The sequence below is a fragment of the Neopelma chrysocephalum genome, unplaced genomic scaffold (assembly GCF_003984885.1).
Source record: "Neopelma chrysocephalum unplaced genomic scaffold, ASM398488v2 Primary Assembly neopelma1_117, whole genome shotgun sequence".
Taxonomy (NCBI): Eukaryota; Metazoa; Chordata; class Aves; order Passeriformes; family Pipridae; genus Neopelma; species Neopelma chrysocephalum.
The window spans coordinates 453,762-468,901 of record NW_020897779.1 but is presented as its reverse complement, the minus strand read 5'-3'; the positions used below and the strand labels follow the sequence as shown (position 1 = coordinate 468,901).

The window sequence follows — 15,140 nt, the reverse complement described above, 5'->3', positions numbered from 1 at the left end:
GCGGGAAGGTGCCCGCCGCCGCGGTGGCGAGCATGTGCCGGTGGGGGCCCGGCTCGGCCGGGGCGCGGCGCGGCGCTGGACTGGGCGGGCGCGGCGGCAGCACCGCGCGGCGCCGGGGGAGGCCCCCCGTGCCTCCCCCCTCCTCAAAATGGCGGGGGCGGTTGCCTCCCCCCGAGTGGTGGGAGGCGGGGAAGCCGCGGCCGTTGCCCCTCGGCCCGGCGCGCGGCCGCTCCTCGGCGGGGTCACCCCGCTCTCCCCGCGCTGCGGCCGGGGCCTCTCGCGCTGCGGAGGGCAGCCGGAGCCGGGGGGAGCGGGGGCGGCCCGGGGGCCGCTGTGGGTGACCTTATTCCCTGCTGTGGTGTGGCCGGGCCGCCCGCCCGGGTGCGCGTCGGCCCCGTGAGGCGCCGGGGTTGGGGGGAGGCTCGGAGGGGCCCCCGGGCCGTGGGGCGCTCGCCTGGCACAGTGTCGGGAGCGGAGCCAGGCAGCCCGGCTTTCCCGGAGCCGCGTCCGCTGAAGGAGGGAGCAGCTCCGGGAAGGAGGGCACTGACCCGCGCCGGTCCGGCCCCCGAATGGACCCGGTGCACTCCGCTGTCAGCGCTGCTCTCGCTGGTAATCTATCCTCTGGTGGCGATGGGACCTGGCTTCGGCGCGGTGTTTTAGCCCCGGGCGTGCTGGAGCCTGCGCAGTGTGTTTTTTTTTAAGTATGGTTATTCCTCAAGAACAGTTTAAAAGCTGAGAGCTCGTAGCAGTGTCTCTGCCGTACGCTGTGTGAGAGGGGGCACCTGGGACTTGTGAGGGTTGTACACATGAGTTGGATCATGTGAAGTTTTTAGCGCTGCACTGGAACGCCGAACTATTTTAACATATTTGTTGTGTAACTCTCACTTAATTTGGAAACAGCACGATTGGACTGGGCACAGTTTAAACAAAACCCAGCAGATGCCATATGCCATTGTTGGTTTCAATTGCTTGATTTGCAAGCCAGCTAGAGACTGGGAAATCTAACCACACTATAAACTAGGAGATGCAGAGTGACAACTCACCTGGCTTGATTTACAGGGAGGAAAAGGCAGTGCTTCAGAGCACGTGGAAAAGTTTGATTGTGTTTGGCAGCATTGCAATTTTAATAATTTAAGAGTCCAGAGATCGAAATTGAGGATATGATACTGCTTTACTGCTGAAGTACTGATTTCTCTCCCTCCCAGCACTGCTTGGTTTCCTTTGGCGGTTCTCTTGTGTTTTTGCCGCTCTGTTGTTTAATAATCTCAAAGCATTAGATTATTGCATAACTTTCTCAGGGTCATAAAAGCACCAGCACACCTGTAATAAATGGCCTTTAATTAGCTATGTCATCATTAGCGGTGGAAACATGCACATTTTGCTTGTGTACTTTAGTCATGGAATAACTTTTGTGATAGGGTGTGCATGTACAGCTGTGGATGATCTGTGCTTGCCTGCAGAACAGCCTTCTGTACAGTGAAATAAAGCAGAGTGGTAGGTTGGAATAGTTACAAGAAGAGAAATGTAACAGGAGAGTCCTGTAACTCCTCTTGTACCATTACTAAGTGTTGCTTAACAGCTGTTATGTTCTAACTTACCCTGAAGTCACTAATGGTGTCACAGCACCTCCTCAAATAATAGCAATAGCTCTTTGTTTTTTCAGCTGAAATAATTTTGAAGGCAGTGAGTGGGGTTGAGGAAGGCTGTGTTCTTTCCTTTTCATGTTCACTTGCTTGCAACTTAAAAACGTTTCTGAAATAGTTTGGGCACGGAACTGTTTTACTTGAACTATTGTAAAAGCATTCCTTTAAATGTGACAGTCTCTTCTGGTTTGGGAGGCCAGGCAGCTCTTCTTAATGTTGGATGGACAGGAGTGCTTGAGCCAGGTCTTGAAGGAGTCCTGACACTTCTTAGGTACCTTGTGCTGACTGCAGTCCCTGTGGTTTGGTTAAATATCAGTGACCAATGTTTGCTTACTGATTGTACTTATAAAGTACCACTGGCTGGAGCAAGTTACTGTGATAGATGAAGGATTATTTTCTTTTCTTGCCCTAATAATAATAGGGACACCACCTCATGCTGGTAACCTGGATAAAGCAGGTCTGTTGGAGGGGAGAAGGGCTGGGGATTTTCCTCCAGTGTAATGGAAGAGCACTTATCTCCTGATGGCGGTGTCACATCCTGTCCAACTGTTGAGTTTTGCCTAAACTTCAAAACCAGGTGTAATAAGCAGATGGAAATGCAGGTAAATTAAGTTCTGTGTCCTTGTTTTGGTACTGAGCTGCAGTGGCGTTAGTCTCCACCCTAGTTTTAACTTTGTGCCTGTTGGTAGACTGTTGTACATCTTATCGCAGTCCATGGAAGTTTCTGTTGCAAGGACGTTCATAAGGAAAACTGCCAAATTTCACTTACACGTCACCTTACGTAAGTTAGGTTTGAAGTTGCTTTTGTTCTTGCAGTGCTGTTATGAACAGGTCCCATCCTTGGGATGATTTTTGATATTCATGGCAGTCCTTGAATGGGAAGTTTTAAACTTTAAAATCAGGCTGAATTGCTGCCTTGTTTTTCGGGTTTTTTTAAACTGTTGCTGCATGCTGTGCCTACAATGTGATCTGTGAGCTGCCAGCTTGGAGTGCATTTTTCCAGCTTTTTGCTAAATGCTGCATTAACTTCTTAAACTTACTATACCAGTTATTAGTATTTTAGGTTTTGTCTTTAACCTCAACTATGGAAGGTGAGCAAGGCACAAAAAATATTTTCTAAGTTTCTGCATAGGCAAGATGTATTTGTTGTTTTCAAACAACTGAAAATTTTCAGAAATACTTATATATGGTATAACCATTATATGGTGGTTTTTAAGACTTTACTCTTGCTGGAGAATGACTGCGTTCCTTTTTTAAAGCATTTTCAGCAACATGAACTTTTTAAGATGTCCTGGAGGAAAGACAGAAGTAGCTTTGCTTGTTCTTGGAAGCTTGTTGTTGATAATGAATATTATCTTATCCTGTAGCTGATTTTGAGGTCATAGTGCTGTGGAGGGAGTTGATTTACATGAATACATTTGTGGGCTTGGGATTTGTGTCTGAAAGACCAGAACAAGCAAATGAACAAGTTTGAATATGTGAAATCATCGCTCAGATTGATGTCTGCTATTTCAGTTAGGTGCAAAGAAATGACTGATAAGAAATAAATGATGTCTGTTAGGACAAGGATTATAATCAGGGCATTTCCAGCAGCAAATGAATACCCAATAGGAACTGATGTTCTGAGAGCATTGGTCACTAACTTGCCTGACCTTTACCTTCTGTTTATTTCTGAATATATATTTTATGTAGTGTTCATTTCCAAGAACTGAGATTTTTATGTGCTTGCCAAGCTTTTTGAAACACTTTGAATATAAAAGTTGGAGGAATTTTTGAAGTTCCTTCCTCCAACTCCAAAGGTTGGACGAAGGTATTTAAACTTGGAATTTGAACCACTGCCCTCTTAAGAAACATGGAATGAAATCTGAGGAGTTCAAATATCTGTCTTTCCTCTTCCACTGCTAATTCTAATTTGACTAAATGTATCTCGCAAGACTTGAAACCCGTTGGTTTTTGTAGGTGTACAAATGAGTTACTGGGAGATGCTCTGAGGCACAAGGTAGTGCTTGGCAAGCTGGTGTTTAACTGGAGTTCTCTCTCTGCAGCAAAGCAAGGACCTTGCTGTCCCCCTTTGTTTTTGGAACGGAGTGTACATACCCATTGTAGTGCCATAGCTGGTAAAAGTCACTTAGTGAATTGTCTCCATACCATGTGTAAGCATGTGAATAACCTCCTAAAGTTATCTACTTAGTTTGTCTGGAACCTGTAGAGGCTGCTCCACGGGGATGTTACTCCTTGAAGTAACAATACTAGTTTATATCTCATTCTAGTGTGAGAATAGTAGGTCTTTGTGCTGAGTATGATCTGTGAAGCTAAATCAATATCTTCTTCCAGTAATTAAATACAGGGGGAAAAAAAAGCTATGCTTATTTTATAATGATTAGTGGCCGGCTTATCTTTAAGGTTGGAAAAACTTAAAGTAGAATATTTGCCACCAAAGATGGCATTACTGAGCCACGTAGCATCCAAGGCAGTCCAGCAAAAGTTACCTGAGTGAGTGCAGGTAAGCTGGATATTGGGCATCCTGTTTGATGCTCACTTGATGAACTCATGAGCAGGACTAATAGGAAATGAAATTTAAAGTGAAAGAGTCCATTTGGGCCTCTGCAGAAATGATTAATGAAAGACCAGCTTCCTTTAAAAGAATGCCCTGCTCTTCTCTATCATGGAGGAATAGGTAGGAGAGCTGTCAGAACTGTAAGACTGCACAAAAAATGCCTTTTGGAAAAGGAATTTGTTTACAGTTTGGTTACTGGGCCTGTATTTACAGCCTGTGTACAGTATGAGGGTTATTCTTATATGCTTTACTAGGAGGGGAGGTGTCTCATGTAGTTTTTTTTCTTTCTTGTGCTAAATGTATTTCCAGATCTATTTTCAGTGCAGATGATGAGCAAATGATGGTTGCAATTTCAGCCCTATATATGGGTAATTTTTGCATGGCAGGGTGGGGTTTGTGTGCTGCTGCAAGTCATGGTAGGTTTCTCTTAAAAGTTTGGAGTAGAAGCCAAAATGTTCAAGACGTGAACTAATAAGATGCTGTACAGATTATAGACATGGAGTGTAGAATGTAATTTCTAGTGAATTGATGTTTGAGAGTAGAACTTAATTTGCTTTTATGCAGTTGTTGTTCCAGTTAGATCAGAATCATGTTCCAGTCTGTAGTTAGTGTCAAATTATAATATGGTTATTTTCCCACTATCACCATAGAGATAAACATGATGAATTTACAAGTTCTTATTGGTTTCAGTAAAATATATGGAGTGTCTTTTGAGCAATGTGTTTTATAATGGTTTCAGGATAACAAGATGGCTTTTTTTTACTTGGATTGAAAATTACAGGAACTTGTTGGAGAACATCTGTCAACTGCTTGTACTGACATATTAGTTGGGACTGCTTTCTGTGTGTTGCGCATACTTGGAAAAGTTGTTCTCACCTCTTATCTTCTCAAACGGGGTGGTACTGCTGAGTGGAAGAATAAGTGCAGTTATTTTAACTGTCTCTTTAAGCCTTATCCTGTGATACTACTGCCTGCAAACTTGCAGTGCTGTCTTAATCCACTGCTCCACCTCTTCTGCATGAAAGAAAGGGTCTTCTGGGTTTTACTTGTGCCTTTTTATATACCTTGGTCTGTGTGGTGTGATCTACTTGGGGGACTGTAAACAGTTGGGAAATAAAATGTACAATCTGTCAATCCTTTGCCTAATATGGAAATCATAACAGTACTGATTTCAGGGCAGGAACAGTCACTCCAAGTATGTGAAGTGCTGGGCATGAAGACAGAAGCTTTGCCCCCTTTAATGTATTGCTTAAACATAGAATAGTAGTCAAAATGACTGCTGTAGAAAATTAAGTTAAGGTTCTTGATATAATCAAATCACTTTCTTAAAACAAGAAGTCATCTTGCTTTTGAGAGAATTAAATTTCTTAAATACTTTGTAATCCTGAACTAATACTAAAGAACTATTTCTGATCACGACAGCAGTGTAATTCCAAACATGGCCTTAAAACTGCCCTCAAGGCAGTTATCACTTATCTTTCAAGCAACAAAGTCTTAAGCTTGTCATGAGGATAGGGAGGGAATGCAGTACAAAATTCTTAAAAGAAATCTTTCTATGTGCTAGTATGTCAGATTTGTTAGTACAGAAATTGTTTTGAAAAGTGCAGTAAGTAATGCAGTAAGTAATGCTTTTGAAGGTTGGGACACAAAACTGGAGTATTTTCTAGAGCTAATAGTACTGTAGAAATAAATACTGAAAACTTTTCACGTCTTAGACTGAGATTTAAAAGGAAAAAAAAGCTTTCAAAATAAAATGTGGTAGGATCATTAAGAAATGCAAGTTCTGCTTTCAAGCTTTTTTTTTTCAATAGAAAAAATGTAATTGCAACATTTAGATATCCAGTGTGATTAAATACTTGTGGGACCTTCAGATGCTATGAGGAATCCTGCTTGTTTGAGAAGACTCTTGAAATGCAATTTGGTGCTTTTGAAGAGGTTGGAAGTTGGCTTGTGAAAGACGGAATGTTATTCTTAGAGTCTTGCTCTAAGTACTTTGAGTTGCAGGCATATCTCTGTTTCATTAATCAAATATCAAACTAAGCTGTTCTTTAGTGTAATCTGTTGTTGACTTATTTCTTTAGTGCATTAGGACTAGATTAAGCTTTTGTGAGCTTTGAAGAGGAGCACACTGCTGTCTATCTCTGTTTCAGTTCATCTTCTAATCCTGGACTTTTCTCCCTAGTGTTTATTCTACATGTTGTAAGAGAAGATTTCATGGATCCACAGAATGAGGACACTAAATATGATCTACAGAGACTAAACTGTTGGGTGGAGGGGAGTGTTAAAACGTACAGTCTTTGTAGGATTGTATTTCCCTCTTCTTTCTCCACCCAAGTGAAAGATGTATATTAAACCTTTTGTGGTTTCAACATATGGTGTGGTGTGCTGGCTTGTAGAAGAGCAGTTAGATTGGCTAGATGTATTTAGACAAGTTTGAGAACTTGATGTAAAGAGAAGTAGTAACCAGCTCCCTTCTGTGTTTGTTCTTTTTAAGTGTGGCTTGTCTTACCTCTGAGATTGCATAAAAGAGGTAATTCTTTCCTCTCACTTCTATACCACTAGGCTTGACTGGTCAGTGCATACATGACAATGGCATTTCCTGTGCTGGGAAAATGCAGTTTAAAATAGAAAAATGCTTGTTTTGCTAGCAGTGGCTAACGGTGTCAAGTGTTGTGAATGATGTTAAAGATGCTTAGGTAAGTGGGTAAGTCTTGAACCCTTTGAACATTCAAAGGTGCTTATTGCGTGGAACTGAGCTACTGAAGTGTAGGTGTTTTATAGTGTCCCTGTGAGACCTTAGCTAGTGATTTTGAAATCAAAATTAATCTATTCTTTAGTAGACACAGCTCATAGCAGCTACAGCATATTCAGTAGAAATGATCAAGGGAATGCTCTTCTGTTGCCAGAAGGACTATGCCAAGCACAAGGTCTTCCCACCAGTTACACATCCTAGCCTGAGATACTGACAAAACTGAAACTAGTGTTAACCTCAATTTGTAAAGGAAGGAAACTGTGTTCTTAAGTGAAGGTTAACAAATGTATTGGCTAGCTCAGCCTAAATCTGAACTTTCAGATCGAGACAAATCTTTGGCAACACACAGTCAGATCCAGTTACAGCCCAGTTGTCTACCCGTGTTTGCAGTGTTCTCACATATCACTAAGTCAGTTTCCACATGAACACACTTCTTAACTGTACTTGTGAGTTTTGAGAGTCTGGAGAAATTTTCCAGCTGAATTAGGTTGTAGTCACAGAGCTGAACTTTTCTTTTGGCACCAGTGCCCAGTCAAGCATTTTGTGCCTCCCCCTCAGTTGTGCTGGTGCAGCTGTTTCAGAGGCTGTAGAGTGCACAGCACATCAGTTTGTGTTCAAGATAAGTTGGTGCCTGGACCTGGGACAGTGGTGCAAGAGAGAGGGCAGCAACCCTGTACTGTTCCACAGTCCAGCAGAATCAACCCTGTGCCCTGCAGAGGAAGCTGCGTAGCTCTGCATTTTGTTTGTCTTCAGTTCCAGTGCTCATTGGATTCTTATCTAAGAGGTGATAAAGTTTGTAGGAAGCTGTTTGTATTGGATTGCTTTTTCTGCTGGTTTGGTTTGTTTAGCTGAGTTGATTCTAAGCAGCATTAGATATGTGGCAAAATTAGCAGGAAAGGCAGCATGGTGCTGGAAATGGGAAAGAGTGGGTGAGTCCTTTGAGTGGGTGATTAAGACTCAGCTGCGCTATTGAAACAGGCTTGAAGAGGCAACGGGGAGAGGAGGCAGTTACTGGCACTGTCCTATTGGCAGAATTAATGTACTTTGAGCTGTTGCCTTAGCAAGGGATTTATGTGTAGCAGCAGTGGTGATGCCTGGCAGAGGCTCAGGAGTTGTGGTAGTAGGTGCAGGGCATTGAAGGATTGGTATTTAGTTAGGTACTGTATCAATTATTATGGGTTAATTGCAGGAGAGTGATATGAAAATCCAGCCCTCCTCCTCTATGTGCTCAGCATTAGGAACTCTAATAAAAACTATTTTTGCTGTAGTTGTGTGAGAAAAATCTCTTCCTCCAGTGGAGATAAAATGAACACATGCAAAATGTGATTTTTCTCTTGAATTGTGCCTTGTGTGGAACTTTTTTTCCTGTTTTGATTCACATTGTTGATCTGGGTGTTAGTTGTGTTGGCACATGTTGTGTTTCCTCTGTCACACTTCCCTTTCATCTGGTGGGTGTTAGTGACGCTGCCAGGTTAAGAAGGGAGAAGGAGAAGAAATTGAAATTCTCCATGAAGGTGTCTGAAGGTAGTTACTATATCAGTTTTGTAAACTGTGTGATCTAGATAAGGCAGTTTTATAAGGTAAACCTATACTCTCCTTGTACTGCTCTTTATTCTTTGAAATGAAATGTAGAACTTTCTAATAAAACAGAATCCTGGAGTTCAGTGCTGGAAAAACTGGCTGGAAGGCTCTTAGCTGCAGGAACTTAAAGGGAGGTGGGAAGCTGAGTGTAAACTGAAGGCTGGGCTAAAAGGTCATTTTTGGTTAGAAACGTCATAGAATCGTTAGGGTTGGAAAAGACCTCTAAGATCATGGAGTCCAACCCTTAGCAGAGCATTGCCATGTTCACTACAACCCTGTCCCAGGTGCCACATCCACTTGTTTTTTGAACACCACTTTCTGAGCCAGCCTGTTCCAATGCCTGACCACCCTTTCCATGAAGAAATGTTTCCTAATATCCGATCTAAACCTTCCCTGGCACAATTTGAGGCCCTTTCTTCTCATCCTGTCACGTTTTACGTGGGAGAAGAGGCTGACCCCTGCCTGGCTACAGTATCCTTTCAGGTAGTTGTAGAGAGTGATAAGGTCTCCCCTGAGCCTCCTTTTCCCCAGGCTAAACTCCCCCAGCTGCCTCAGCTGCTCCACAGATCCTTCACCAGCTTCTGTCCTTCTCTGGACACACTCCAGCACCTCAATGTCTTTCTTGTAGTGAGTGGCTCAAAACTGAACCCAGTATTTGAGGCGTGGCCTCACCAGTGCTAAGTTCAGGTGGACGATCACTGCCCTGGTCCTGCTGGCCATGCTAATTGCTGATAAAAGCCCGGATGTCATTCAGCTTGTTAAAAGCATGGTTTGATCAAAAAAGAAAAGTTGAAGCTTCTTTGGCTTACTATGTTTCCTTAAATGTATTGGTGCTCCTGACTGACAGCTTGTTTATCCTGGAAATGAGTCTGAAACCTGGCCCTTTGGTGTACCCTCCTGTACAGCCAAAGGGAGAACTTGCCTTGCTTTCTGCTGAGCTCCTCTGTGGCCATGGTACATCTGGGTGACTAAACCTGTTCTGACTGCCAATCTAAAGATCAAACATGGGTAATTGCAGTTGGCATCTCTCGCCTTATTCTTTTCTCCCTATCGTTCTCGCTCAAAATGTTGGTTTAGGTTGGATGATCATTGTTCACGTTATTGGCTGCATGTATTCATGAGGAATGTATACAAGGTACATAAAATGTAGTTATGGCCTAAACCGGTTAGACAATACTGACTTCTTGGGTGAGCAGCAACCTTAAGCAAAATCACTCTTGAATACAAGTGGAAGTTTTCCTGGTTTAAATGTGTGTGGCCTGCAAGGATCCAGTTTGCTTGCAGTGTTCACAAGGGGCTTTCACTTGCAGTTTCCAGAGTTAGTGGTGAACTAGGACACTATCAGATCCTGTATATTTTCATTCCCATCCTCAAGAACCTACGTGATGAATAAGATGGGAGAAAAGGTGAGGAAGAGGCCTTTTAGTGTTTCCATCTGCCCTTAGTATTCTAATACAGCATTCTCTGAGGGGGCTGGAAAAGTACTGGTAAACCTTACTGTGGACAGAGATTCTGTTAGGTCCTTCAGTGAGTGTCCTATTAATAGCTCTGGGTTTTGGGCAGAATGGAAGAGGGATGAGAAGCATGTTTTGCCACTATCCCTGCCTTTCACATTTTTCCTTGTAGCTATGAAGAATATCTTTCCTACCACGTTCATGATGTGCTTTCTGAAAAGCAGTCCTTTTATATTTATATATATATATATTTTACTTACTGGGTGGTGTTAGGGATTGTGCTGCTTCTGTCTTATTCTCTGCTTATTGGTATTCTTGTACTTGTAGTTATTTGCTGAGAATAGCTGAATTTGAGGGTTGAATTTTTTTGCTACACCTCTTCATTATAAGAAGTCTCTCTCTGATGTTTTTGTCCCCATAAATGGAGAATGCAAAATGCCATCTTATCAGTATTTTGTATAGGGGAGAGCTCCTGCATGCATGCAGACCATTCAACAGAGAATCAGTTTAAGGCACTTAGGAGTAGACAGGCCTATTGTTTGATTAGTTATGGTGCTTCATAGGTATCTAGGTCATCAGAGTATCTTCTTTTTCCCCTTGCCTGGCAGAATTGTAGCTCCAGGTACTTCTCGCTTCAGCTCACGGTTTATGTAACAGTTCTAGATCTGTCCCTTTAACATCCCTTTGCCCTGAAGGAACAGAGAGTTAAATGTGTCTTCCCCCCTTCACCCCTACTCCTCTGTCAGTCTTATTGGATGTCCAAACAAATCTTCAGAACTTAGCTCATCAGTGCTATTTATAGCTGAAATATTCAAAACATTTAATTATTTCTGGCCTTAAAATGAGCTACTTGGCAGTATTTGCTAGTCAGAAATAGGAAAGCAGTGATGCATTAAGGTCTGTGGCAGCCCCATAGCTTTCAAGTGAGTTTATTGCATGGAGTGGGACTGCTGGAGAAAGGCGAGCACAATTTTGTGCCTTAAATCTAGTGTTGATTTTTTTTTTCCCCCCAGAAGATGTGTCCAAATAAGGTTCGAAGGTTAGCCTGTTTTTCTGTCCTCTGGAACTCAGTTCACACATGCCTACACTTCTTTCAGTACACCAAAACAAGAAAGATTTAAGCACTTCCTCTCCTTTCTCTCCAAGGAAAACTTCCTGGGTGAAGCTCTGAGAGAATACATTACATTTAAATGCAGTGCAGCAGTTTCCTCATGATAACTTATTTTAAGATTTTGAATCAAGCTGTGAACTCCCTCAGGAAGTTGAACAAGATTTCAAGCCAGATGGTTTGAGGTTAGTGTAGCCCACTTCTGCTTGCTCTTTACCACTGAGGTGATGGCGGGGAAACCCCTTGTGTATCTGTATTGAAATATGAGCAGGAGACTTGGATCGCTGTTGTGTGGAGGCAAACGTGTGGTGTCTGTAGAGCACCAGGAAAAAGAGTTCTGAAGATGCTGAAAGCTGAAGTATTCAGGGGTACTGGAAGTCTTGATTTAAAATTGGACCTGTAGCAAAGTGCAGATTTATGTACAAACAAGATATTAAGGCTACCAGCCAGAAGATGTACAGCTTGAAGTGTCGAAACTCCTTGTAATAGAGCCTTGTAGTAGAGCAAAGAAGTACTGATGAGAGACAGCTACACTAATGAAAGTGACTTATTTAGACTTCCTTCATAATCCAAGTCTTATGCCACTAAAAAGCAAATGGGATTTAAATTTATTTTAATGTTGTTTTGCATCTGTGTAGAGTTGTTTTTGTTCAACCCATTGCCCAGAGAAGCAATTACTAGTTGTCATTCACTGCTTGTTGATCAAAAACCTATACTGTGTGTAAAACTGAGTTTAGCAATTAGTGTGTGCTTTTTTTTTCCTTTATGAAAGAATGTGAATGATGTGTGTAAAGAGCTTAAGCTGTATTTGTGTTGAAACTTAAAGGTAACTATGTTAGTACTTTATTTCAATTAATGTGCTTAAAGGGAAGAATTTGCATTTAGAGCAGGCTGTCTCTTATTTTCATAGCACTTGGGTGTAGCTGAGTGCTTTCGCTCTTGTGTTCTTACACTGCAGGACAAGTAGGTCATCAGCTGCTGGCTGTGTACTTAGAGGAAGCAGGAATTAGCTTTTCATTTTACCTCATACTTTAAGAAATGGGTTATTTAGTCGAGTTTGTTCAGTTGAAATACTGTCTGCTTACACAAGAGGCTACTGTTCTCAAAATCTGGCTTAGTATTTCAACAAATGGTGCTTGTTCTGGATACTTAGCTGGTATCTCTGTAAACAGTAGTCCTGCTGTAGTTGTTGCTGAGTGGAGTGAGAAGTTTATAGGGAAACTGAGTGGTAGTATCTTGGCTGTATTTGCTTCCATTCAAATCTGTCTGCTGCTGTGTCTTGCTTCTCTTGTGTCTCCTACCCTGTTTGACCTGGGTTAGGAAGTGATTATGCCAGTCGGAACTGTGCATTAGCCCACTGGTTCCATTTGAATAATTCAGGTTGGAAGAAGCCAAAAATGAAGTAGGGAGTGATTAGTGAACAGCCATAGTAATAGGCCTGAAAGGATGGCAGACTTCAGGGGCAGGTCCAGTTGATGATGTTTTTGCGTCATCTCAGACAGAGCGATAGACAGGACCATAGTCTGGAGTCTGTCAGTTCAGTAGTAGAGAAGGTCAGATGAACCTCTTGAAAAAAGAAAAATGCCTGCAACACTGCTACAAGTTCTAGTGCCATATGCTTTGACATATGAGAGCTTTTCTGTATGTATTAAAAACCTGAGGTCCATGTCTTCTGTGCACATTTCCAACAGCATAGAGACCAACCCTGTGACTGAGCTGGGTGAATCTACCAGCCTGTCTTCAGTACTGTGGCAGGAGGCAGCCTTGCCTGGCTGTTGTGAACATGAAACATGCCTATGAAAAAACCCTTCTCAGTGTGAATGTATTGGGGTGGATGTGCTGGGTTGGTAACTCCATTACTGGGGTGGAACTGGACTTATCAAAGTGTTGACGTACTATAAAAACCAAACAAACCCCCCAGCTGAACACAAGTCTGTTGTTTTGGTTGCCTCTGTAGCAGTACTGAAATGTACTGTCATGGAGGCCTATAATAGGGAGGCTGCCATTGACTTTGCAAGTCCAAATTACTGTCCAGTTGGCTAGGAACACTTCAGTGTAGAAGTGGTCATTCTGTGAATGGCACCTTTTCTGCAGTTAGTCCTCATCTGTTTTATACTTGATTTGCTGGGATTTGACTGTTGCAAGAGCCTAGGGTAGTCTCTGGTTCTTAGACTGGGCTTTAGGACAAATCAACTTAAATTCTGAGTAGTATGGTCTGACTGTGCTGGGGCAGGCGAGGAAGGGGACAGAACTGAGGAACAGGGCTTCATGTTCTGAGTTTCATTATCTCCTGGCCTGACTCGACAGTGCTATCAGCATGTTTATTTTATGAACTACTTTGACAACTTACTACAATGCTTTTGCAGAAAACTGGACAGTGAAGTGGGGCTTCTTGTCCTGACCATTGTTTCCAGAGACTGCACTGAAAGTAATTCTTGGAAGTGGAAGATGATCTCTCTGCTCAGGATGCTGAAGCTTTCTAGAAAGGCTTCCTAAGTACTCCAGTGCTGCCTGAGGCAGTAACTAGCCAGAATAAGGGGGTGAGCAGCCAGAAGGCAGCATAAAGGACCACAAAAGGCTGTGAGGTCTGCCAGGAACACCTGACAGGTTAGCATATGCTGATTATGCTGCTGGGACGGGCAGTAGCACTTGTTCTATAGTTCACATGCTTAACTTGTGCAGTGTCTGTCCTGGTAATTGCTAACTAGTTCAAAATTTTGAAAGGAGGGGTGTTCTCTGCCGCTCAAGCATGAAGTTATCAAACCAGCTCTTCTGGATGGATCAAGTTTCCTTCACAGCTGTCAACACTGTAGCTCTCCACCCTCTGAAGTGCTTGATTGATGGCAATGATGGTCTTTTTTCTAGGTAGGTTGGGAACTTTCAAATATATTAGGCTGGCTAGTAGAAAAAAAAAGGCCAACGAACCAACCTGACCCCAAACAAACAAACTTGATGATCTGGACTTGACTTTCCAATTTCTGCTGGTAAGTGAAATCTAATAGGAGTTGAATAGGGTCTAAGATGAATCCTGTCTCCTGTCCCCTCTGAGCTAATGAGCTTCAGTGGTGCAGAATGCTGTTAACAAGAAGTTGTGAGCTTTTAATGGACATATTGTGTGTAAGCTCTTGATAGTGCTGTCTACTTGTGATAGGGAGGATCTGCTTGTTTATAAATAACTAATGATAAAGGGCCATTCTAGTTGACGTTCAGAAAGCTGCTTGGCCTGAAGGGGCATTGGGTGGCTGTGCTCTGCAGTGGCAGAAGGATGCTGCTGCAGCTTGAGGTTTTTGAGGTTTGCCAGGGTTTTGATGACTTCCAGGTAGGACAAGATGGTTAGTGTCAGGCTCCAAGTGAATGAAGAAAATCTACAGATGTAGCTTCAAACTATTTTGCAGTCTGCCATAGTTTACAAAACCAATACCTCACTGCATTTAAATAAAAGAATATAAGGCTGTTTTAAGTCAACAAGTTAAACTTGTTGCCAGGGACGTGTGTTAGAAGCAGAGGCTTCAAAACATTGTGTGGATATGTTTGCTAAAACACAGGCATCTCTTCTTGGAACTATCTAACTTTAATGCTTTTATCAATAGAATTATTCCCTTTATGTTTCTAGGCTGTGACACTGAAGGCATTCTTTCTGACTGTCAAAATCTTCATACCTTCGTACCTGGGCTATCCTCCCAAGTTTTCTGGCCTACAAAGGATCCTGCCTATATGGGGCAAAGCCTGTTTTCTAAACTCTTTCAAAAAAGAGTGCTTGTTTAATATCTGGGAATACAAAAACTTTAGGCCAAAGGTGAGAGTTTTTCCTATGAAGTGGTGACCAATATTGTGTCAATGTAGTTTGTATAGTTTGGTATCCTGCTGACAACTTCTCTTTTAAAAGTTACTGCTTCTAGTTGTCAGACCTGCTAGTATAATCAATTTGTTGCCCTGCTTTATCAATCAGTTTGAGTTAGGGTGATGCTGGGGGCTGCTCTGCACACCCACTTGGATAATGTTGGAGTTTAGTTCTACCTGCTTAGGATTTAAGCATTCAAGTTTA

The 15,140-nt window shown here is 42.5% G+C and overlaps 1 protein-coding gene across 5 annotated transcripts in view; it reads left to right on the top strand.

The window, feature by feature from the left end:
- Window positions 1–15,140, top strand: part of ATL2 (atlastin GTPase 2) — a 53,054-nt gene that overhangs the window by 13,818 nt on the left and 24,096 nt on the right. The window contains exons 1-2 of one of the 5 annotated variants that reach the window (XM_027697035.1): window positions 2,225–2,245; window positions 2,355–2,424. The exons of 3 other annotated variants lie outside the window; for them this stretch is intronic. In XM_027697035.1, the coding sequence (XP_027552836.1) occupies window positions 2,234–2,245; window positions 2,355–2,424 (82 nt within the window). In that variant the 5' untranslated portion in view covers window positions 2,225–2,233. Of the gene's footprint in view, window positions 1–368; window positions 610–2,224; window positions 2,246–2,354; window positions 2,425–15,140 lie in introns of those variants that run through there. One more of the 5 variants, XM_027697037.1, reaches the window with a different exon arrangement.